This window comes from Colossoma macropomum, unplaced genomic scaffold, assembly GCF_904425465.1.
Source record: "Colossoma macropomum unplaced genomic scaffold, Colossoma_macropomum, whole genome shotgun sequence".
Taxonomy (NCBI): Eukaryota; Metazoa; Chordata; class Actinopteri; order Characiformes; family Serrasalmidae; genus Colossoma; species Colossoma macropomum.
The window spans coordinates 7,353,805-7,379,064 of record NW_023494799.1 but is presented as its reverse complement, the minus strand read 5'-3'; the positions used below and the strand labels follow the sequence as shown (position 1 = coordinate 7,379,064).

At 39.5% G+C, this 25,260-nt stretch overlaps 1 protein-coding gene across 8 annotated transcripts in view; it reads left to right on the top strand.

Annotated features, from left to right (window-relative positions):
* The window catches only part of patj (PATJ crumbs cell polarity complex component), a 195,877-nt gene that overhangs the window by 54,956 nt on the left and 115,661 nt on the right, over window positions 1–25,260 (top strand). For all 8 annotated transcript variants that reach the window (XM_036585852.1, XM_036585854.1, XM_036585853.1 and 5 more), the window contains exons 20-28: window positions 2,088–2,372; window positions 5,411–5,498; window positions 8,210–8,309; window positions 9,801–9,881; window positions 10,036–10,107; window positions 11,378–11,555; window positions 12,947–13,057; window positions 14,461–14,520; window positions 19,837–19,939. In XM_036585852.1, coding sequence (XP_036441745.1) covers window positions 2,088–2,372; window positions 5,411–5,498; window positions 8,210–8,309; window positions 9,801–9,881; window positions 10,036–10,107; window positions 11,378–11,555; window positions 12,947–13,057; window positions 14,461–14,520; window positions 19,837–19,939 — 1,078 coding nt within the window. The remainder of the gene's footprint in view (window positions 1–2,087; window positions 2,373–5,410; window positions 5,499–8,209; window positions 8,310–9,800; window positions 9,882–10,035; window positions 10,108–11,377; window positions 11,556–12,946; window positions 13,058–14,460; window positions 14,521–19,836; window positions 19,940–25,260) is intronic.

Sequence of the window (25,260 nt, the reverse complement as noted above, 5' to 3'; positions counted from 1 at the left end):
CTTTTCCAGAAGCCTCGTACTGTTAAAAACCACCTTACAAATGTAAGATAAAGCATCTCTGAACATTTTAACAGAGGCCTTTGCGCTGTAGCACCTTATGGAAGTTTAGCAAACAGTAAGATAATTTCAACCAGTTTCTTTAGCGAAACTTCAGCAGCTGTAATGTCGATTGTGTGGCTCTGCCAATATATACTATTGTTCAAGGGGGTAGACACATATAAAAAAAGAATGCACTGGCCACCAAACCAGTGTATCTTGTTGCCAAAAGGAGTAATTTGTGGCCAGAATTGTAGAAATGTGTTTATTTATGTAATTACTAGCATGAAATGTGTCATTTAAAGAGAAGAAACAGCCATGAACCCACACCAACAGAAGCTCACTACTGCACACATTTGCAGTCACTTTTCAATATGCGAGGTGAATATAGTTTACAACCAAAAGATGTCGAGCTACTCATATGTGAATTGTCAAGATTTTCATTTTATTGTTTAATGTTTACAAGGCACGTCCAGCTACAGATAGCAAAGGTCTAAGCTACAGCAGACCATGACTGTTGAAATAAATAGAAAATATTGTGCTGATTATTTTTTACATATCGTCCAGGTCCAGTAGTTTTGTTATTAATGGCTTATTAATTTTGTTAAAGGTGAATATCTGTAAATAGGTGAACATTCAACTGGTCTTGTAGTTTGAGAAAAAAAAGGGACAAAATGTGAAGTAATGCAAAAAAAAAATGCTAAGTAATGTGGAGTAAGTGGCCACTCAGGCCACAGGCTCTGCATTTTTATTGGCTAAAATATGATTAATTGTAGCGATGTGAAATATCCCTGTTGACAACAGGGTCAGCGGAAATATTGCCTCTTACACACTGATAATTAGCAGATGAAGCTGAGAACTACAATTGCTCAAAAATGAATGTGTTTACATGTACTCAATAATCCGATCGTAATAGGATTTCTGCAGTTATCTGACTTATTCAAATGGTCATGTAAACAGCATACCCCAATTTTTTAGATCGGAGAAAAATCTAGAAATACGATTAAGAAATCTGATAAAGAGGCTGGATTTTAGCTCCGTAATCAGATTTCTCAGTGCATGTGAACTCTTACTCTGATTTCTTTCGGATTTCTCAGTCTGAGCATGTGCAAAACAGACAGAGGTACTGGAAGTAAGTAAGCAGGGTTGCTGTGAGATGCAGCAAAACACTTTTAGAGTGACGCTGAAACCAACTACATTCTCAATGAAAGGATTTAAATATTCTAGGTGGTTCTAGATGATGTGTGTTCATATTTTCAGATAAAGTTTCGCGATGATAAAAAAAAAAAAACCCTGCTGCATGAAGTTTGAGTTTTACATTATGTTTGCGTAACATCCTTTTCTGTGAGTTTATTGGCTGGTTGCAGAACAGACATCTGATTACTGCCTGATTCATGTTGACCGGGACTTTTCCATTATCTGATTACTGAAGTGCATATAAATGTGTTGAGCAGATTACTGACAAAAAGCCTATCTTATCATCAGAATCAAAATCTTTTATTCAACAATTTTGGTGTAGGTGTCAGTATAAATTCCAGTATAACTACATAAAAAATACACTCAGCAAAAAATGTTTTGGTGCTGTCCTAACACAAAAAAGGATTTTAATATTATCAGGCAGGAATATTTCTATCATGTATTGAATGTTAATGCTATTTAATTTACATACAAGTCACTGTAGACCATTTCTGTTAGTCCATTCATAATAAAATGTTTACACAGGGTGCAAAGAGCAGCTGCTGTGTTCAAATATTGTAGAAAAATAAAAATCAAAAAAAAGATATGTGGTTTTGATATGGCAGCGGCAACGTACAAATAACATAAGCGTAAATTGTGTCCTAGCAGCTACTTGATTTGCTGTATTGAAGCATCTGATTGTATTTGAAACTTGTCATATCTCTCTTCAGGTCTGACCAGAGTTCGTAGCATTGACTCTCGTTTACTTGTGTTTGCGCGTATGTTCATGTGCTTATATCTTTCTTGTTGTTTTACTGTCGTGAACACACTGCAGAGTTGGTTGGCAGTAAATACTGAATTTTGAATCTTAACAGGGCTTTGGGGATGGCTCAGTCCTTCCAGAAGACCTTGATGAGGATCCTGAGCTGATTCTGGACGACAAGCCCCGCTATGCTTCTCCTCTAATCACCACAGAGCTCCTGCCAGGCCTAGAGAGAGAGATGACTGTAGATGAGGACCAGGGACAGGAAGAGGAGGAGAGGCACCCCAGCTTAGAGAGTGACAGAGAGAGTCCGTTGTCATACACTAGGAGGGAATCACCTTCTGTGGAAGAATCAGCTGTGACAAACCCCTACCAGATCTTTACCCAGACTGAGGAGGTGAGACCCTTTGTAAGCCTCGGAACTGGCTAGCTTTGACAGAGAGAGGTGGTCCCTAAAGGCCAATTCACACTGAAAGCAGCGTTCCTGAAGCATTCTTTAGATGTTCATCTATTTTCTTTACATGTTGAGCCTCTTTTTTCCACATAGTACTGTGAAGTATAATTAAGGTCATAATCTACTTCAGTGTGATGATCTTGTTACCCTAGTAATTGCAGCGCAGCTACTGCATTGTACTGACGGTGTTTGTACTGTGGTGATGATAACTAGGCTTTTTACGTGACAACAGCAGGGGTGAAAACTTGGGGTGAAAACAACATGACTGTAATTTTGTCACAATAAACAGATCTGTAGAAATGGCTGTAAAACCATTTAATTGCGAAAGAAGATAAGCTGTTATTCACACCTGGCCTGGGTTGCACTGCTTTTTTGCGAAGGTTTATACTTAACCCTCTGAGTGCATTTTCTTGCATCTTCTTAAATTCGCTTTCAAAGGCAGCTGCGTATAACATGATACCCATATGTTTCGTATCAAAATGCTCCATTATCTTTGTTGCTACTAAACTGCTGCAGCAACTTAAGCAGCTGTAAACTTGCACGCCATTTCACGTGTGTCTCTGATGTCGGCTGAACGAAGAATGAATGATATGTGATGTGATGGGTCAGTCCTTAGTGATTTCCTGAGTGTGCGTTGGTCGGTTTCACACAAAATTGAGTCCCAATCCCATTTCAACCCCTCGCCCCTACCCCTTAGCCCTTAGCCCTCTGTGTTTGCGTGTTCACATCTAGGGGTAGGGTGTCCTGATTTTTGTTGAGATAGAGGGGTAGGGCAAAGTGTTGGGGCTACATGGCCCTCCAAATTTAGGTTTTTCAGAGGTACACTCCAAAAAGAGTGTTAGGGAAAAAAAAACACTGGCAAGATGGCTGCGACCAAAGAAACCCACAAATCTGAGTATTTTCTCAGTTAAAAAATTATGATAACCATTGTATTTTCTAAGTTTAATGTCATTTCAGTGTATTATGGTACTTTTTTTCATAACTAACATAAAAAATCGTAGTAGTATGCTAATGTTTTAGTAGCTAGCTAGCTAAACTTCCTGTTCCACCTTAAATAGTCTAGCAGTTCTGACGCCTGAAATGCCAGAATGTAACTGCTGCTCCATTTAAGGTGGAACGGGAAAATTCGAACAAGAAGCTGGCGAATAGCTGACTTCAGCTTCATATCGCTATAGAATTAGGGGGCAAAAAGCATTTGAAAGCATATGATTCCCTAAATGTGACTAAAGCCCAGCAGTGAGGAGCTGAACTTTACCCTCCTCTGCTGTCACTGCAGACTGGCAGGGTTGCCTACAGAGTACCGCTAGTAGCTGTTAATGAAGTAATGCCCTTTTCTTATTTAAGGGACCCATTTCATAGAGGAAGATTTCAACCACTACCCCTTATATTGCACAGTTTCAGTGTAGCAAGGTGACACTGAAAACAAGGGGTAGGGATAAAGATAAGAAATGGGATTGGTCTGTAGACAGACAATCCACCAATTACACACATTGAGAGGCAGATGACGTGTATCTCACAGCCTCATAACTCGTGAGTTACGTCCGATCTTGTGATAAGCTGGAATGGAAAGGGTGACTCTACAGATTCGGAAAATGTTTAAACCACACTTCTGCACTGTATTAGTGCAAAGATAGAGAAACATATATAGAAACATCAAAGTCGATGCACGGATGAAGTTGTGGACCCGAGGGTTAAGTTTCTGGGTAAAGTCTTTACTAAGTCCTTAGATAATTTCAACCTTTTTTTATTACTAAATTTGGTTGCACCACAAATCCTAAAGTAGTGTCTTAACTACTAATTGTTGTCTAATATGTATGTTGCTTTAACATGACAATAACGTGTTCAGAACCAGTCAGTTAACCTGCGCCGACTTTTTCCATGGAAAAAATATCCAGCAAATAAAAGAACAATGTTTACAAGTTAAACTGAATATAACAAATGATCTATAGCCACTGTCAGTTTATTCTTTAATGCTTACTTGCGACAACCAATTTTCAATGATGGTTTCTGGCTGACTGATGCAACAGCAGCTTCAGTTTAGATGTTTCTGCAGGTGTTTCTCACTCAAGTGGAGCTGGGTGTTTGCTTCAAGCTCAGAGTTACAGTGATTAGAGCTGTAAATAAAATCACAGCACAGAGCATTTAGTTTTTAACTTAGTTAACCCAAAAAAGTTATGTTTTGGTCCTTTTTGCGCTTTCTGGGTTGTTTCTGATGGTTTTCCCCAAACACGCACGCCTGCTTAGGTGGAGGCCTAACTTTTTAAGTTAAAACTGGTTTGTGTGGTGCAGTTTGTTTTGATTTAACAATGCATAAATGTGAACTTAGTAAACACTTATGTTGCAACTAGCCTACGTTTGAATTTACACACAGCTGGTGTAACCAGCCCCTGAAGTGCTTACAGAATGGAAATGATTTGAAAGCAGCGTATTGGACAGATAGTTGCCTGCGCTTGAGTTGCGCTGTCACGTCTGGTGTGAATTCTGAGTCTTCAGAGGCTTGTCTTGCGGTAGGAAAGAACTGTTAGATAGATTAAGAGGGGAAAAAGCCAAACATGCGATTTGTTTCATTGAACCTGCTGTGTGCAGCAGAGTTTGCGAGTGGAGTTGAGCAGCAGAAATTTCCAGGCAGATACAGTACTGTGCAAAAGTTTGAGGCACCTGAGACATTGATATTAATATGAAATATTAACATTAGAATAAATGCAGATAACATTAATACAATAAGTAGTGATTTTATGTATGTCAGTGTGTTCGCTTAAGCATTTCCAAGCCTAGTATTATTCGTAGTTCTCACCTGGTTTGTCCAGTCAGTACTTTATTAAATTCATTGAATTGTGCTGCTAATTGAATTTACAGATCTATGGAGTGCTGGGGGTGCTCGCGGAACCAAATTTAGTTCTTCTAACTTGCTCACAAGACATGCTCCATGTAACGTGCGAATACATTTTTGTGTCTTCTCTTACTTCGTATGTCTTTTGTAGGAGAATGATGAGGAGGCCTTGGTCCAGAATGAAGAGGACTTTCGAACAGAACTGGAGTCCAGCACAAAGATCCCTCAGCGTCCAATCAGTGAGTGTCTCTGTCAGCTTCATATATTCAAGTAGAGCTGGGATGGTATGAAAATGACATCTCTCAGAATGATAGCAGTATTTCTGTATTGGTGCAGTTTTGTGTAGACCAGGGGTCGCAACCCAAATGTTAAGAAGAGCCATTTTGTCCTTTCAATAAAAAATCAAACTACCTTGGGAGCCACAACCTTTTGTGTCCATTTTACCATCCTGGCTGTTAATATGTCTCAGTATGTGCTAATGTGATGGTAAAGGCTAAAAATATAAACAAAAATGCAGACTTACTTTGCTCTGCTTTAAGCTTTAGCTCAGCTGTAGTCGCTTTTCTCGCATCTCTGGCAAACATTTCCTCAAAAGTGGAATAGTAATAGAATGATGTCTCAACGTTCGACTGTTTATGAGCCTGAGGTCAGCTTCTCATTCTCCAGCTTCTTGTATCTAATTCTGCTGTGGAGCCGCAACAGAGCAGTAAAGCAGCTGCATGTTGCCAACCCCTGGTCTAGACACAGAAATGTGCTGAAAAGACACTAATATACACCGAAATAATTTTTACTTTTGAAAAAGTAATTGTACATGGGTAACATCCATCCATCTTCTAAGCCGCTTATCCTTCTGGGTCATGGAGGGTGCTGGAGCCTGGTGTCAAGGGGCGGAAAGAAGGAAACACCCTGACAGGTCGCTGGTCCATCATAGGGCAGATGCACAGACATGCAATCACACACACATTCACACCTAGGGGCAGTTTAGCGTGTCCAATTCACCTGACTGCATGTCTTTGGACTGTGGGAGGAAACCCACACAGACACAGGGAGAACATGTGAACTCCACACACGAAGGACCCTAATCACCTGGCTGGGGAATCAAACCCAGGTCCTTCTTGCTGCGAGGCGACAGCACTACCCACTGCTCCACCCATTTGAATTGGTCAGCCGTGTAACTGACCAATGTGACAGACACGCTTGCCTTTTTTCCACTGTAGGGCTGAGCATTTCCACATGCACACAGTTCAACGTTTACAAACCGTAGTTTTCTCAACACAAATTCTTAACTGTGTTCACAGAACCGTTCAGTGGTGTGACACAATGACTATTCGCCGATTTTTTTTTTTCTACATTTACGTTGGCATTGTGCCACCACATCTCAGCGAAACCGAAAAACAATCCATGTTAATATGTGTAAACCCACATAGTCACAGCGGTGGACTTAAGGAAATATTACATTGTAATCAGTGTCAGTTTTTGTCGTTGTCAGTGTTATGAGACGACCCTGCTTCTACTAAAAATCCACTGTCTGGCAGAAAGTGCGGTTATTTTGTCAAAAGTAAATATCCCAGCCTAATACTTCTGTTTAGTGCATAGCAGCTCTTTTATTCTATAGCCTTAGGCCTCTGTATTATTTTCCAATGGATTGCTGACCCAGTCTAGCTTTCACAGTGGTTTTACTTTTATTATGCTAGGCTTGAAAAACTCTGAAAGGCAGAGAAATATTAATCTTCTTATAAGCCATTTAGTGTGTTTGGAATAAATTTCTTTTTTTGTAGTGCCAGTGCATGCTTACTGTTTTTCTTTTAGTGTTTAACCTATTACCGCCAAAAGGATAGTTCTCAGTTTGGCACGATTGCTGATATTTCCTGAGAAGACAGCAAAAAATCCCTGGGGAAAGAAGAAAAGTATATAGAGTTGTACGCAAAAGCTACCCTGGTCAAATGTTTTGTTTATTTTCTGGTAAAGAAGTGGAAAGACGTTAACACACTTGTGCACATTTTACTACAAAGTTACTGTTTATTTTTTGTAAAACACAATGTAATCTGTGCGAAAGTTAATATTTTATGCCTTATGTTTTTGAAATATGTTTAACTCCCCAAATAATTATAAGTTGTGCTCTAAAATGAGCAGAAAATGCCACATTTAAGTTTGTTCTTGTAGAGGATCGATCAGACAAGACGTTTGTTTTCTTTTATGTAAATATATTCCCAAAACTTCTGTCAGCCCGCTCCAGGTCTTCGTTAAGGCCATGCAGACTTGTCAGTGTGGTTTAGAGCACAGTATGACTCAGTGCGAACTTAGCGTGAACTATAAAAGTGAACAAAACATCACAGTGTAGCCAAACACTGCAGACAGCACTTGTAGACAACAGGTGCAAAATTTGGAGACCAAACGTGTCTTGGCTGATCAATTACTTCTGGGGTGAGTGGAAAACTATATAAATTTGATTTTTATGGGTTCCTAAGGGTTAGGTTTTGAACAATCTGATGATCATATAAATAAAAAAAAATATGGAACAGATTATGCATATTAATTGCAGATGTATAATACATATGGGACAAAGTATTATTACGTTTAGCTGCTTAAAAAACTTATAATGGGGTGCCCAAACCTTTGCATATCACTGTATATAATGTGCATGGGATAGTGCATTATTGTTTTTTGTTTTTGTCTTTTTACATAATTTGAAAGCACCAGCTGCCATGTACATCATGTCAAAATGATAAAATAGTCTAAATTAGTTACAAAACATATTTACACAAACATTCATTGAAAGTTAAGAGTATTTTTCCTTCTCCGATAAAGTTGCCATTTTGGAGATTAGGATAAGGTTTTGATATATATTTGATATATATGTTCTGACAACATCAATAAAGATATAGGCATATGTGTGACCACATGTCCTGACACTGTATAAAAACCAGTGAATGTGTGTTTGTATTTTCAGGTCAGCCGGTGAGGTCCTGGGTGGAGGCGCCGGAGAGTGAGGCGGACTCGGACTCTAGAACAGGAGGCTCAGAACTCACTCTCACTGATACAGACACAGAGTGAGTGACACATAGACTTTCATTCTCTTTGTGTATCTTTCCATACCATCAAAACTTTCCCATTTTTGTGAGAACAACAGTTTTTGTCCGCACTCTCCCATCAGCGCATTTTGTTTGTGTTGACAAATACACACACAGATAGCAGGGGGTATAATGGGCTCCACGTACGTACATAGTAATTACAGTGTCGTGTTTAGCAAACTGCATGTAGCAAACCCTCTCTTTACCATTACACTCACTGAACAGTGTGATTAGGATTAGATTTAAGTGTGAGTGTGCGCACACATATACATGAGTGTGCTATTGTCTGTTTTCACTGTTCAGAACTTTTAACTGTAAGGTTTTTCAGTTTGGTGTTGTATTAGAGCCCCACCTGCTGGACCACAGGTAGCATTACAGCCTGACCTCACCATGAGTCTCTCAGCTCTACCATACACACTCTTTATGCACCAGCTCGAACCACTGACAGAAATCAATATTAAGTTTCTCTTCTATTGCTAACAGCAATACAGGAAAAATTTAATAGTATAAATTTAAATAATTTAAACCAATAACAGATCAAATTAACAAGACAAATACAAAAAGAGAGGTTGCATTTTGATTAAAAGCTAAATTAGAGAAAAACATTTTTAAAATGTGTTTTATTGAGCTTGACTGTTTACTAAAAGATAGAACGGAGTTCCACAGTTTAGAAGCAGAATAACACAAAACGTCTCTCCAAGTTTTCTGTATTTGGGGATTGTGTATGTAGAAGTCAGTATCTGCGGATCTAAGGTCTTGCGCTGGAGCATAGACAGACAGACGTTCTGTGATGTACGCAGGCGCTTTAAGGCCATTTAGAGCTTTTAAAAACTAGTAAAAGAACTTTAACAACATTTCTCAAATGCTAAAAAGCTACTTTATTGACTGGGTTTCTATGTGGGATAAAACAGAGCTCAGAATCTAAGATTATGCCCATGTTTTGTACTTAGGTTTGGTGTATAAAGCAAAAGGGCCTAGCTTCTCACAAAGCATCTTCCTCTGAATTTTAGTGCCAGTAGTCAGCTTTTTTCTTGATTTTCTTCATTTTGCCACATCTGCTAAGAAATATCTGGCACGAGACTGGTCATCAGAATAGCTGTGAAATAAATAAATACAAAGACACCAGTACAGGGGGGGTCACAACTGAACATTATATACAGGATGTAAAGTACATTTGCAGGGTATACACACAATGTAGATGCTTAGGGATATGTCTGACAGGTGCAGATGTGGAATATATGCAAGATATACATTTTTAAGCCACAATCCATTTTTCAGAGTGAAAAGTCATCACATGACATCAGATTTTCTTCATTTATTTAAATATGCATTTGTGTCTAGGATTGACCTGATCATTGGTCAGCATTTGAAGTGTGCTTTTAATTTTTTAATTTTTTAATGTTGACTATTCTTATTTAAGATGTGTTTGTGTGAGGATGTTGGCTTATTTCTCCACCCTTTGTTCCACAGGTCTGCACAGCTGGCTTCCTCTGGCAGGAGGAAGAGGAGGAATCAAGGCAATGCTATGGTGCAGATGAGAGAAGGGCACAGGTAGGAGAGCATTATGCCTTGTTAAACTATGTTTTTGGATTTTGGTGCAATTTTGTGGAAGCTTCTGGCACAAATATTGGCATCAGATGCACTGAATTACAGGCTTTATTGCTGATGTTTTTGTCCATATATGTTTGTGTGTGTCTGTTCTCAGTGATCTGCCAGAGAGAGAGGATGGAGAGGGAGAGGAAACGCCCATCTTTAGTCACTGGGGTTCCCCACGCAGGCAGGTGTCTCCATCAGTGGTGCCATCTGGTGCTTGGTGTCCTTTTATGACCTGATATCTTATGGTTATTTGACCTATTCAAGCTCCGCCCAGAAATGTGTACTTTTGTAGGTGCTGTCAGGATACAGGTGACCTTTACAGAACACTGACGAAATTCTCATTCAGCCTAATGAGAAACTGCAGCATGCTACTCTGCTTTTTTCAAAATAGCAAAATTGTCATTTTAAATTTGTTTTGTTTGTGTGCAAAACGTCTTGCTGTTAGGATAGACAGAGTGTAGTTTTTCATCATGTAGTCTAGTCTATGCAGTATGGTCAGTATATTGGAGAGAATGTTGTCTAAATGCCTTTAGATTAACTTCAGCTGTGCTACCTGAGCTGATGGTGTAGGCTGCAGTGTTAACTTAGCTAACTATCAACATAAAAACACTTGAATGGGGTGAATTTTCTGCTTAGTTTATCATTGTAATTAAGGGAGAATTCTACTGTTTTAATGCATAACTCAATTAATGAGATGTAAACAAAGTCATTCAGAGTAGTTTGATGTGAAATAGTGTGTTCCAGAGAAGCTTATTGAAGCTTATTATTGGGTTTCTTTACAGTAATGATGATAGGAACAACGGGTGATGGTGTCTATAACGCACATTGAGCCATTTTATTTATTCTCAAAAATGACCAGTGTTTCCTGAGTTTTCATATTTAATGTTGATAATGGTAAAAAGTGGTAATTCCAAAGAAAAAAAAAGGCTATTTTGCCTGAAAACACCCTGCATGAATCCCTCTCTGCGTTCATATTAAAAATACATTTTAGGCCAAAACCTTATTGTAAAACTAATGTAAAATAATGTGTGGCTTCTGCGTTTTTGTAACCATTTCATGTAATACTTTTCTGTGAGGTAACTCTTAACTGTCTGGTTTCTATCACCACCACTGTTTAACCAGGCAACATATTCTGATTTTAAATGGCAGTCTGACATTCTGACTGGGTAAGTTTCTTAAGAGTAACTGATTTCAAATGACAACTTTTGTTTACATCTTAATTTCTGAATAATTAAATTAATAATAATAATAATAATAATAATAATAATTATAATAATAATTATAATGATGATGATAATTTGGCTTAATAACACACCCTAAATGTCAGTGTCCAGCCCAGCAACATGCTCCTCAAATGAGAAGGAATGTAGAGCATAAGCAGGCCAGTTGGATTTGTCTCTGTAATATGAACTGTGTTTGATTGTGTACGTGTATGTGTGTGTGCTGTGTAGGGTGGAGGTGTGGCTGGAGCCGGGGGAGTCTCTGGGGATCAGTATCGTCGGAGGCCGGACAGTTATAAAGCGCCTGAAGAACGGAGAAGAGTTGAAGGGCATCTTCATCAAACAGGTGCTGCCAGACAGTCCTGCAGGACGCACACGTGCGTTCAAGACTGGAGACAAGATCTTACAGGTGGGGAAAGCATAAACACACACACACATAAACACACGTACACAACACCATCTGCTGGTCTGTGTCCCTGGAGACTCAGTTCTTGGTACAACATAGAGGAGTCCAGCTCCTCTAGGAGGGCCTTAGTTTTGCACAGGTTAGTGATCTCCCTGTTCAAACACAGCTAATTTAACTCAGCAGGTAGTTACCAGGTTTAGTTATTGTATATAAGCAGGCAAATCACCACTGTGCAGGACTGAAGCCCTCGAGGACTACAGTTAGACATTCTAGATACCATTTGTCAAACACAAGGCCCGCAGGCCAAGTTAGGCCCGTGACACAGTCTTGTTCGGCCCGCGAAATGATTTTAAATTTCTATTCTTAGTAGCCCGTTTCACCCTGACATGCACTACAGTCCCCAGCATTAATTGGCCAGTGGTTACACAAAAAGAAAAGATGTCTACTTCAAACAAATAGGCAGTTTTTAAAAACTACCTAAAACAATTTATTTTTATATTTATTTTGAATAAACAGTGGCCCGTTCGGGTCATGGCAAAATGTTGAGTAAAAATCAAATGAAAACACAGCTGAGATTTTTTAATATGGCCTGTTTAGGGGTTGAGTTTGCCACCGCTGGTCTAGATATAATACAATGACCAGTTATCATATTGATGGCACAAAAATATGTTGTCATGGTCATATCAAAATATCGCCAGCTTTACATGGTGTGAGCATTTCATAATGAATTAGCCAATAAAAGAGGTAGCTTTTATGGCTAAAATATAAAATCTTGTTACATTACTGTACATTATAGGGCCTATATCATGATAAACCAAATTTCCCTATTTGTTTTAATATAGGAGTTTAACATGCCACTGCTCTTAGTTCATGTAGGCCATATATAGAAACTAAGCTGCAAAAACAGACCATTTTGAATTCACTGTTTTTCTGATGTCATGAGAACAACTTCATTTACACATATCTACCCATTCAGCCAGCAGCAGTTTACCCCAGCCCCCACTCCCCCAAATTCACACTGAAGTTATAAGGAGACGTTTCAGTCTGCTTTTTGAATGAGGCACATTACTGGACAGCCAATCAGAACAAGGCTCTTTTGCTTATATCAGTCTAAAAGATAACAGAATCACCCTGTTTAATTCTGTAATTCTAAGGAATAAAGAGAGGTTGGAAAATGGTCGTGTAAAAACGAATTGTAAGTTTTTAGCACACAAAACCACACAAATATTAGAAATGGACCTCAAGAAAAGAGATGAAATACAAGAAAATTCTAGGATATAGGAGAAGGAATGTTTTTTCCTCTTATCCTATAAAGTAACCGTTTCTGCGATAAGAGATTTTGGTACAACATTTCCTTGTTTGTTGATGTAATTGGATTTCTCTCTCTTCTGCAGGTGTCAGGAGTGGACCTGCAAAACGCCAGCCATGAGGAGGCAGTGCAGGCCATCAAAGCAGCTTCCAGCCCAGTGGAGTTTGTCGTGCAGAGCCTTTCTTCCACTCCTCGGGTAATACTCACCACCGCTTCTATAAATTACCTACTTTAACTACCCCTTCATATCCTTCTGCCTCTGCGAGGTCCTAGTCACAGATCACTGCCCCCGTTTATGATGATGCGAGTGAAACAGGGCTCTGATGAGTTGCTGCAAAAGGCAGCTCGGTATTTGAACTGAACTGATTTTAAAGAAAGACCTTTGTGTTATTTTGTGGCACTATTAAACAGGAGTGTCACAGAAAACAGTGTTTCTGAGGCATCAACTGTAATGGGATTAGTTATCTCCTGCTAACTTCTCCATCTCCGTAACACCGATTTCAGCATTTAGTTTAACTATGTTTGCGACATGATGAAATGCACCGCACCATAATTTAATAATCTGATCAGCTCCTGGCTGGCAAAACATTCAGTTGCAGAAATAACAGAGATTTTCAACCTCTCTTTGCCGACTTCACTCTACACTCGCCTTCTCTGCCTTCTTCAGGACTTCCGCCTATCTCTCAGCCAAACAGAGGTGAAGCAAAAAACGCTTTACTGTAATATAAACGCAGCATAAACAACCACCTATTTACTCATTAAAAGTTAATAGCTATAGCTGATAGCTTTTTATAAGGGGTCCTGCGGACAGCCTGTGGCAAGGATGCTGCCCTCTCTATTGAAAGTAGTAACAGTAGCTGTGTTTACATGCAAAGATTTTTCCCAATCCGATTGAATACATTCCAATTATAGATCAAGACTGAGGTGTTTATATGCTCACGCTACTCAACAGTCTAATGGACCCTGACCCTGCGACGAACATGCGCAGAACGTACTCAAACTTTCCGATTGGGAATGTAATCAGATACAGGCGTTTACACGACTATTATTCCTCTATTTAATGGATTATTTACAGGTTTACCCACCTCGTTCAATTGGATAGAAATTGTATTCCGAATGGCGTCAATCAGACTAGTCTATCCCGATTGAAGTGTATTCATGGACGTATTCTATTCCAATTAAGCTGTTAGTCGGACTATTAACGGATTTTCAGGCTGCCTGTAAATGCAGCTAGTTATGTTTTCCATTAACTAAAACTCTCACTGCATCTTCAGTATCTGCCCATGCATCATGGTCATTCATGTATTTCATTCTGTCTCACTATCCAGCTCTAAGCCTCCTTAAGCACCTCTCTGATGTCCATCGTGGTAGCTGTGTGGGCTTGCGCAGTGTGTATGTGATTGATGTCCTTCTGTGGGGGAGATAATTGGTTATGGTCACCTTGCTTAGCACAGGAGCAGATCTGCTGCACTGATTTGTGCTGCTTTGTTATCTATAAGGATGTATTGGAGACTCACTGTGTGTGTGTGTGTCTGTGTGTGTGTGTGTGTGTGTGTGTGTGTGTGTGTGTGTGTGTGTGTGTGCGTGCATGCGCTGCAGCCTGTTTCAGTCACAGCCTCCAGTATACGACAGCACAAGGCCAAGAGGAAAGGCATGCAGGTAAGCAGCATGTATTCTCTCTCTCTCTCCTACTCTCTCTCCCTTTCTCTCTCTCTCCTTCTCTCTCCTGCTCTCTTGAGCCAAAATGAGCCTTGATGATGCACTAAATTAGAGTTTCCCAAACACTGGGTCATGGACTCGCACTATGCCATGGGTTGTTCGGTACTGGTACCGAGAATGCAGTGGTGAGCAGGAGAACGGTCTTAGCTAACTGCTGAACTCCACTATGTTCTAACTACTATTATTGTAATTCTAGTAGTATTTAAAGCACCGCATGGGCCTGGATCAATAATAATAATTTAGACTTATATAGTGCCTTTCACATACCCAAGGTCGCTTTACAATTTAAGGTAAAGAAAGATGAATTAAAGGGAGTGAAAGCATTCTGAAAAATTAATAGCTTAACTTTGAAGATGGAAAGAGAGGTAAAAGAAAGAATAGATGAAGGTAAGGAGTTCCACAGGGTGGGGGCAGCAACACTAAAAGACCTGCCACCCATAATAAAGCCTGAATCTAGGACTGACTAGAACAACAGAGTGGAAGCCAGTGTAACTGATGAAGGATGGGGGCAGATTTCTTAGTGGGTACTAAGAGAACAAAGCGTTTTAGAAGGTAACCCATAGAACAGAGAGATGCAGTAGTCAGATGTGATGAAAGCATGCACCAGGATCTCAGGATCTCAGGATCTTTAAAGGTAAGTATAGGGCAAGGTCTAGCAATACTGCGAAGATGGAGAAGTGCAGACTTCTCCATCTCATCCAATGCTGTTAACACCTGAATACAGGACAACAGCGTGGATGGTGATTGAACGATTGAACGATTGATTCTACGGATCAGCATAGCAAAGAAAATTAGGGCCCTGGGAACAAATGTTTCCAAGGGGCAAAGTAAGGATAATAAATAGCAGGGGACCAAAAGGAGAGCCGTGGGGAACTCCCTGAGTAACTGGTGCAGTAATTGATTTGTGCCTCCCAGTAGTAGCGAAATGAGACCTATTGGTTAATTAGGATCTAAACCAAGGCCAGGGGTGTCCTGAAATCAGTATGTTATGACTGACTGTATCTAAGGCTGCAGTAAGTACAAGCAGGATTAAGGCTTGGTACTCACTCACTCATGTTTAGCAGGCAGGAGAATCCTCACAAGCATCCAAATATCTTTTGGTGCTTCGTAAAAGCAGAGCTTCACATCAGTGGCACTGTATGTCCTTTCTTTCATTCAAGCTTTCGTTCTTGCCATTACAATGTCTATAAACCATTTTTTGTTTAATTTATAATATATCAGGCATAGGGATGTATTATATAGGCTTGGACAATATGATATTTTATAGTTATCGTGATAAATTACGTCTCAATACGCTTTTCTGAGCATATAGTGGATATTGTCAGTATTTCAAGAACACTATCAAACCGCATGTTTATTAATTACGTGAGAGCATACTTAGTCCTGTTTAACTGGATTTAGGGCTGCACAGTGTGTGAAATGTTGAATTAAAGTAATTGTATTGATAGTTTTTGATAGTATCTTTGATCGTGTCATTGTATCCTGACCAGCATGTTAGCTTGTGGCTAGAGCGTTAGATCAAGTCACTATAAAACCCAGCATTTGTTTTCAGAAATTATACGTTTAAAATGTTGAATGCTCTAATAAGCTGAAAGTGGAAACAAATCGAGACGCCGATGGAGGAGTGTGTGCTAGTCTGGCAAAATATCATGTAGTGTGTTTAGTAGTAGGGCTGGAAAGCCTTTGCTTCATGTAAAATTATCTTATTTTCCCTTTATTTCATATAGCCTAGTCATAATGATCCTTTGGTTCACGTTACATTTTTAGTGTTTCTAATGTGTCAGATTGCTCCACTGGATTGTTGTTGGTTAGGTAAGCGTGTTTGTTTTAGCTGGACTTTGTAAGCTGCCGTGCAGGCTGAGCTCTTTGTGCTACCAAGTTCATCATAGGTGAGTAGTAACTAGTTAGATTTACTCAAATACATATGCTTAAGTAAAATATTGATGAATTTCTCCTGCCCTGAATATTTTCAAACCGTAATATTTATACCCAAGTATACTTACGAGGAAAGGGATGTACTTTTTACTCCGTTACATTTTAGTAATTCATATTTAGTTACTAATTCCTTTTTTGTACCTAATTTCATTGTTTTCTGCACTGCTTTGAGATTGGTCACACTTGTCTTTAACATTTCACTTTAGACCTAAAGAAGCCCAAAAAGAGAGGAGTAGAGTTTAACAAGCTTTAGTTCTTATGCTGATAGATGCTGGGTTTAGTAAGAAGTTCCACTGCAGTTCTATAAGTTACTCAGTACTTGAGTAGTTTTTTTCATACATTTGTATTTCTTCTTAAGTTGTTTTTGAGAAGGTACTTTTACTTGAGTCGTTATTTTACCCAAGTACTAAGTATAACTTTACTTGAGTATAGATTTAGGCTCTACCCACCTCTGAAATACATCAACTTTGGTGTGGGTAATATGATTCCCCAAGTCAGTGTACAGCTTCCCCATTAATAAATTGTAGATCATAAAGCACACAAAGTGTTTAGAGAAGAAGAAGAACCTCAGATATGGACTTGGGAAAGGGATTCCGCGTGTGCAAGTGTGGCCGATGAAAGAACTCCTGCCGTCTTCCACCAAAATTTCTTCTCAGGGATCTATAGAGTATCGGTCTGTCTATCAGGAGTTCTACAAAAGAAGACAGTAAATCGTGTCTTGTCACTTCTCCATGTTTCACTTGACAAAACATGCTCTTCCTTTGTCAAAAACTTTGGTGCATCAGAGTCCCAACTGTAGCCTGGAAATCAATACAGCTCAACGGAGTGAAGTGCAGTAAGGAGGAAAAAAGAACACGCACATCCAGAGAAATCGTGCCATGTCCCTGGAGATCATGTCCCTGACAGTCCTCCAGAGTGGCCAAATTTTTGATTAAAGCAGCTTTATCTTGCAATTAATTTGAAATAGCAATAATTGTCCTAATTGCTCCTCCAGCCATTAGGATCCCACTCAGCTCCTGAGGATATGAGATTATTCAGCACAATCAGAGCGAGGCTCCTCATTAGTCACTGAAAATTTAATTAACATTTCATCACTCTTCCGAAGAGCATCTCAGTCTCTTTCGCAGGGAAGAAAGATATGAAGCCAGCAGTTCAGAAGAGGAAAGTCAAATTAAATGTAACTCTGAGTTCTTTGACTCTGGAAAGAAGCTTGCAGATGTGTATCAGTTTGGACTTTTTCACTGGGCTCTATGGCATTAGTGTGTTCACACCTTTGACTGATGCATCATTCATTAGCCATTAATAAAGCATAAGAGGAGCTCTCAGAGCAGGTCTTGAAGGGGCTGCAATGTCTCCTGTGTAACTTCATAGCAACTCCTTAGCAAGAAGTGCCAGTAGCTGATTAATGCTAACAAATCAGCCAGAAGCTTCCAATGCTGGAAGTTGTAGCTCCATGCAGGAGCAATTAGCCTTGATTAAACAGTGCAGCCGCCTGATAAATATAAAATTAATGGTCTGTTTTTGTTTAGATGACAAGATGTTGACATGTGGACCTTCAAAAACACTTTGTGTGAGAATGTGTGTTAGCGTGGCTAGCGTGAGCAAGTAGCCTGTGGGTTACATAGACTACAAGCTACAGCTGGACTTGTTTTCTGTTCTGGTGAGATGAATTTGTGGACAGATGGGTAGATGGGATGGAAGGATGGATAGATAAATGGATAGATGGGAAGAAGGATGGATGGATAGATTGGATGGATAGATAGAAGGATTAGTGAATGGATGATTAAATAAGTGGATGGATAGATGGGTGGCTAAATGAATAGATGCATAGATTTATGGATGGATGGGAGGGTGGATGGAGGTGTAGATGGACAGATTCATGGGCAGATGAATGGATGGATGCATAGATTTATAAATGTATCGATTGGGTGGATGGATAGATGTGTAGACAGATTCACGGATGGATTAGTGGATGGATGAATAGATGACAGATGGGAAGATAAATGGATAAATGCATATATTTATGGATGGATAGATGTGTAGGTAGATGGGTAGATGACAGATAGATGGGCAGATGAATGGATGGATACATACATTTTTGGACGGATGGGTAGACAAAATGACAAGTGGTTGGATGGATGGATGGATAGGTTTGTGGATAGGTAGGTAGATGGATGCGTAGATGGGTAAGTGGATAGATGGTTGGGTAGATGGATAATTGGATGGGTATATGAATAGATAGATGGCAGATGAATGGAAGGATGCATACATTTTTGGATGGATGGGTAGACAAAATGACGATGGATGGATGGATGGATGGATGGATGGGTTTGTGGATAGGTAGGTAGATGGATGCATAGATGGGTAAATGGATGGTTGGGTAGAAAGATGGGTGGATGGATAATTGGATGGGTAGGTGGGTAGATAGTTGGGCACGTGGATGGATGGATGGATGGATGGATGGAAAGCATCGGTAGTTGGATAAATGGATATATAAATGGACTCTCGAAGCTGGACCACTGTTTAATAGTTCCTCTGAGCCTCTTTATTATATAATTGTGGATACAATTATGGGATGAGGGATTCTTGTGCCTGGTTGCTCTGCCATCTATTGTCTGTGTGTTTTGTAAGATCCTGTGGAGCCTTTGGTAAATGAATCAATGTGGATGTCCCATTCTGTAGCCTGGCGTGGACTTATTTGTTCATAGCACGTCCGTTGTGCTTCATCCCCCATGGCAGGCTGCTGTAAGGGTTGAGTCCTCTCTAAGAGAAAGCAGCGCGTCCTCTCACTGCCCTTTGGTGGTCCAGCGGGATTGATAACCCCCCTCCCAGTGCACTTCACTGTCATATCCCACAGCATATCTCTTTCTTTCTGTTGTCCATCTCTCTCTGCTGCAAGTTAGGAGTTTGAGGGTATAAACCTGTCCTTGTGAAGCAGATGTGTAAATGAATGTTCCTGTGTCACTCAAACTTATATGGTCTTGCATTAAGACTTATTTTCTACAGTACACATTATTCATATGCCTTTCAAAAACAGACTGGTAATAATTACAGTACGCACATAAGACATGCTCTTCAGTATGCGGTGTGTTTAGTGCTCTCAGTACTAATATATGTTGGCAATTCCAACAGCTGTCTTTTCTCTCGGTGGTGTAGAATATCACAGGTGTTTTGTTGTTTGTTTGTTCTCTCTCGCTTTCTCTGCTTCCTTTGTTTGTTGCTTGTCTCTCTGGAGTTTTCTGCAGTGCTGTCTGTCATGATAGTAATGTCTTTGCCTTTGGTGTGTGTGTGTGTGTGTGTGTGTGTGTGTGTGCGTGGTAGAAAACAGGACAGCGGACTGCGCCTCCTCCGATGCGCCTCCCTCCACCATACAGACCTCCCAGCGTAATGCAGGAGGAGGAGGAGGACCCCGAACAGGCCACAGGTCAGTGCCTTTCTGTTTTGTTTTTGTCAATTTATTTTGACACTTGGACCTGCAGCGTCCAAAGCCCCCACGTCTTTATAGACTTACTTAAAGAAAACAACTCAACTGTCTTGGGAATTTCATATCGTGTTACCCATCAAGCCATGCTCCAGGTTAGGTATCCCCCTCTTTGGACTTGGTACAGAAAAGGTTTGATGCTGCTTCCTCTCTTCATTTCTACTCCAGTTTGTATTTATTTGATGTCATATTGCTCTTTTTCGATTTAAATAAATGCACCTGCCTGAAGGAGTGGGCAGTGTGATGGTATGTTATTGTAATCTAGTAAATTACATCACTATAGGCTTTTCTGTGTGCATTGCAGGTATAATAAAATGGATAGTTTCAGTGTTAAAGGCCAGTTGGCCATGTTTGTAGCCATAAAATACTAGATATACGCAAACTCATCTCCTTGGAATTATAAGGTTCTATCTGACATTTCTTCAAAATTGACACATTCAACATAATACTTAAGATTAATACTTAAGATCATAACTACTTAAGATTGTGTGAGGTGTTGTGTTTTAATTTTTCAAATGCTTAGACTCAGAAAACAAAAAGGTTCTAACTCCAAAGTCAAACTCTAACGTAGTTCCATAAGGAACTCTTTGCGAGCCAATCAGCACTTCAAATACACACGAGGTCCAGTCAGGTTCTGCTTCTTTGTCATGTCACTGCTCTGCTCAGTGACTGCGAGAAGTTTTTAAACTTAATGAAAAATGAAAACATGTTGCTGAATCTGCCTGTCGTCTTTCAGTTCTTTAAAAAGTAATTAAAGTAATTAAATCGTGTACATTTGAATCGATGCAGTCTTAATCACTACATAAACATTAATTTCATTCATTTATCCATCACCTTTCTGATATAAAACAAAACCTCACACTACTGTTAGACTGACCTGCTACACTTACTTGCTGGGACAGTTTATTACACTAGTTGGTTGCTGTCTAACCTAAAGGAAACTAATTTTAGGTTTTTACCTAAAACTGACCTCTGCACTGGAAAAAATATTTAGCACTGACCTTTATACTAAATCTGCAGTGCTTTTTTGAATAAGAAATAGATGAAATAAAATTTGAAATATGCCAGGAAAAATAAATTAATAATACGAACAAGTATCATAAAAATGTCATAGAAAGCATTAAATTTAATGTTCTGATATATTTAGACACAAGTAAATTGTTTGTGTTCCTTTAAAATCATAGCTTCTTTTCATGTTTTGCCAGATAAAATCTTATAACTCCAAACAAAAAGTGAGTTCTTAGGATTGGAAGATTCTGTCTGCATTTGACCTGTTCCAAAAAACTCTTTTATACATTTGATAGGATTTCAAGATTGTATATTTAGAATAAATTTAGGGTGTCTTTTATTTTTGTGTATGAAAGAAACATGTTCCACACAGAAGTTTTGCTATTTGGAATGTAAAATCTTTGAAGCGCAGAATCTCAAAACTACTCAGGACGCAGATAGAACCTTGTAATTCCGAGGGGATAATGTTAATGATAATGCATTATTAAGCATTGACTGACAACGCAGTTACTTACCTTGTACTAATACTATAATTTTTCAGCATTTTGTAAACATTTGGCACTGCTGTTTTGCTGGTGCATTGTGTCTATTACCAGCCTGTTGGCAAACCTCAGAAGATTTAAATGTTTAGATCCATATTGTGCTCTGTAAAGATGTACTCAGGGATCACAGCATGTTCACGCATCCCTGTCCATTTTAAAGCCATCTTCCTTGATCACAGTATGATCATTCATCCCTACATGCCTGTCCATTTTAAAGCCGCCCTACCTTGCCCTATGAGTTAAAAGTCCTTTTTAAAGGACTGGCTTCCTCTAGAGCCGCTCCACTGGGTTTGTTCAAGGCTGTTGGTCCTGAGTCTGTGCTTTGATGCTCATCCAGCAACCTGCTGTTGCTGTGATGCTCACGCTTGCTCTGTTCAGGTGGTGAAATCAACATGTTGGCCCTGAGGACTGCATTTATTACTACATCCTACCTCTCAGCTCTCCGTTTGAGGAGCTCTCAGCCCCAGTCCTCAGCGCTCCCTGTAAATCTGCTTGTTTTTCCAAGTTTCCAAGTTCCAATCATTGCAGGGAGAACTACTCATCTACCTTTGGTGTGTTGTGAGGGTGTGAAGATTTAAATATGTAATAGAGTTTGAAGCAGTGTACAGAAATTTAAAATGCTCACACACCACTTGGCCCCTTCCAGGGGTCTCTTGTGTGTTATCGTTACACTGTTGATGATCAAAACTAGGCATCTGGGAGAGGGCGGGGCTTACATTACACACACACACACACACACACACACACACACACACACACACACACTTTTTTGTAAATCAATTATGAATTCTAGAGGTTGTGATTTTGAGGGTTTATTTTGCTACAGAGTGATGCAGGAGCATTAAAAATGTTGTTTTATGTGAGGACTTTCATTTTTTGCACCAAAGCAGTCAGGTTTAGTATACAGTTAAGTATACATGTTAAGACACTTGTAACACAAGTTATGAAATATTTAATTGATTTACTTAATTCACATCAATCAGCATAGTATCTGTTGCAGTACAGATGCTGTGGCATAGACCTTAACTCAGTTCAGTTCAATATGTATTTATATAGTGCTTTGATAATGGATATACAATATAAATAAGAAAAGAAATGAGCTTTAGATTGGACAGAAGTATTTAGATTAACCAAATACTAGTAACTACTGTTGGAATCTATCAGTGAGAATAAAATCCATGAAAACTAATGACTACTGCTAGAAGCTTGTTGTGATGACACATTAGAATGAATATAAAGAACTCAAAATAGTCCGGGGGTCGGCAACCCAAATGTTAAAAAGATCCATTTTGTCCTTTCAACAAAAAATCAAACCACCTTGGGAGCCACAACATTTTATGCCCATTTTATTGAAATAATGTTTTGCCATCTTGGCTGTAAATACGTCTCTGTATGTGCTAATGTGTTAGTATAGGCTAAAAAATATAAACGAAAACACAGACTTACTTTGTTCTGCTTTAAGCTTTAGCTCAGTTATAGCCGCTTTTCTCGCATCTCCAGCAGGATACTTTTCTGCAGAATGTCTCTCAGTGCTCAATTTTTTACTCATTCACCAGCTTCTCGTTCTAATTTTCCTGTTCCACCAGAATGTAACTGCTGCCCCATTTAAGGTGCAACGGGAAAACTCAAATGAGAAGCTGGTGAGCATGAAGCTGACTTCAGCCTCGACTTTTTAGTGTTTGTCAGTTTTTCGTTGCAGATTAAAGAGATCAGAAAACCAGCTGGAGTGATTATAAATGCAGACAAATCCATTCGTCTGCAAATTATTGATGTTCATCTTAAATTTTTCTCCAGTGTTAAGGACCATTTATTGTTAAAACAGTTAAAACAATCAGCAGAGCTTTATTTACTGCAAATGAGGATTATTACTATCTTAAAAACTAATTGTGCTTTGGAGCTGCAACAGTGCAGTAAAAAAGCCGCATGTAGCTCCGGAGCCACGTGTTGCTGACCCCTTTTATAGTGTGAGGCACGGAAACAATGTCTAGGATTCAGTAGTTTTAATTAGAGTCCCTGCAGTCACCAGTATCATGGAGAGGGTGAGTGGGGCATGCAGGTGGGGTTTGTGCACCGCAGAAAAGTGAACGAACATGGTGGTCGAATTGGTCCCGAGGGCAGATGAGCAGGGCCACTCTTTGGAGGCAGACCTGAGAGCATGGGCAGTTGTTCAGCTCAGCAAAAGAGCTCATACAGTTAGTTCTGTTTTGGGTGACTGAGTGCAAAATCTAGTGTTAGCTTGCAAGCAGAGACTCCAGCAGGCCTAGCTATTACAGCAAAACTAAAAAGGAGAGCCTAATTAAAAGGGCTCCCTGAGATGTCAGCGCCCCTCCACTCCAACGTCAACAAACCTGAGAGAGCAACGGGGCACAGAACTAGATTAGACTCATCGAATATATAGCGGTGTGCACGGGCATGAAATTGAAGCTCGAAACCAACCCACTACTTGGAGACCTGACCCGACCTGCTCCGACTGGCACTGCTAAATTTGAAACCCGCTCACAGGCGTTAACAGAGATGGGTTATCACTGACACGGTTTTACAGTTCTTACACCCCTAAATGTGACACTGAAGGCACAACATAAATGATGTAACGGCTTGGTCATGTTTCCACAATGATATCCCTCAATGATTTGGAGTTTTAAACAGTTCCCCTTTAGCAGGCTTTCTTTTTATGTCATTTGTGGCAAACAGCTACTAAAGCTGACTTTATTATGCACATAAAAGACTGTACTAGAGAGAAAATGAATGGGAGAAAATACATGAGTGCAAAAAAATGACAGAGGCATATTCCTTTAAATGGACACAAATCTAGTACATACAAAAATTTGCTACTTATTTATTGTACTTAAGTATCACATCATATTGTACGTATTAGGCTTAAAGTAAAAACTAGTTGGTGTGGTCCAACCGTTCTGATGTAGTAACACATAAACCTGAACTTAGTAAATACATATCTTTATAACGAGCCGCATGTGTGTATGGCTGGTGCCACGTGGTACAGCATTTGAAATAATATGAGGATGGTTGACAAGTGATAAGACACCTGATGCAGAATACAGAAATGCATCAGTCTTGGCTCTAGTAAAACGGATCCTATGCCAAACTCCAAATTTAATCAGAAGGCAGGAAGTGCAGGATGTGGCGAAATCTGTGTGACTTCTGATCATTAAAGCAATAGATAAGCTCACCCTCATTTGTGTCTTGTGACTTTGCATCTGTGCTTTGGTGATTCTGTTGTTTCTTGACAATGAATTCTCCCAAATTTCCACATGGCTCATTTACTAGTCTAGAGCAGTGTATGCAGGGCGCAGTGCTGACCATGCATTTTAGCTTAATATCTCCCGGCTGTCTGCAAGATCCTGGTACGTTTGTTCCAAAGATTGATGACTCCAAAGATAAATAATAAATAAATAAATAATAAAAAAAAATGAAATAGAAATAAAGCTTTACACTTGTTACAGTTGGAGAGTTTTTTGAGAGTGAAAATATTGCTTTTTTAGTTTAGCACTGGAGCTACAAGGCTAATATAAAAGTCATAGCTATGTATCCATCCAAAGGATTTTTTACGTTCATGTTTTAACACTCATACTTTAATGCTTTGTTGATGTAGGCCATGGCAACAGAAATTGTCAGAAAGCGTCAGCAAAACTTTTGTCCACTATGGCCCTAGACTGGGGTTCGATCCCCCGTCTGGGCAAACACCCTGTGGTATAT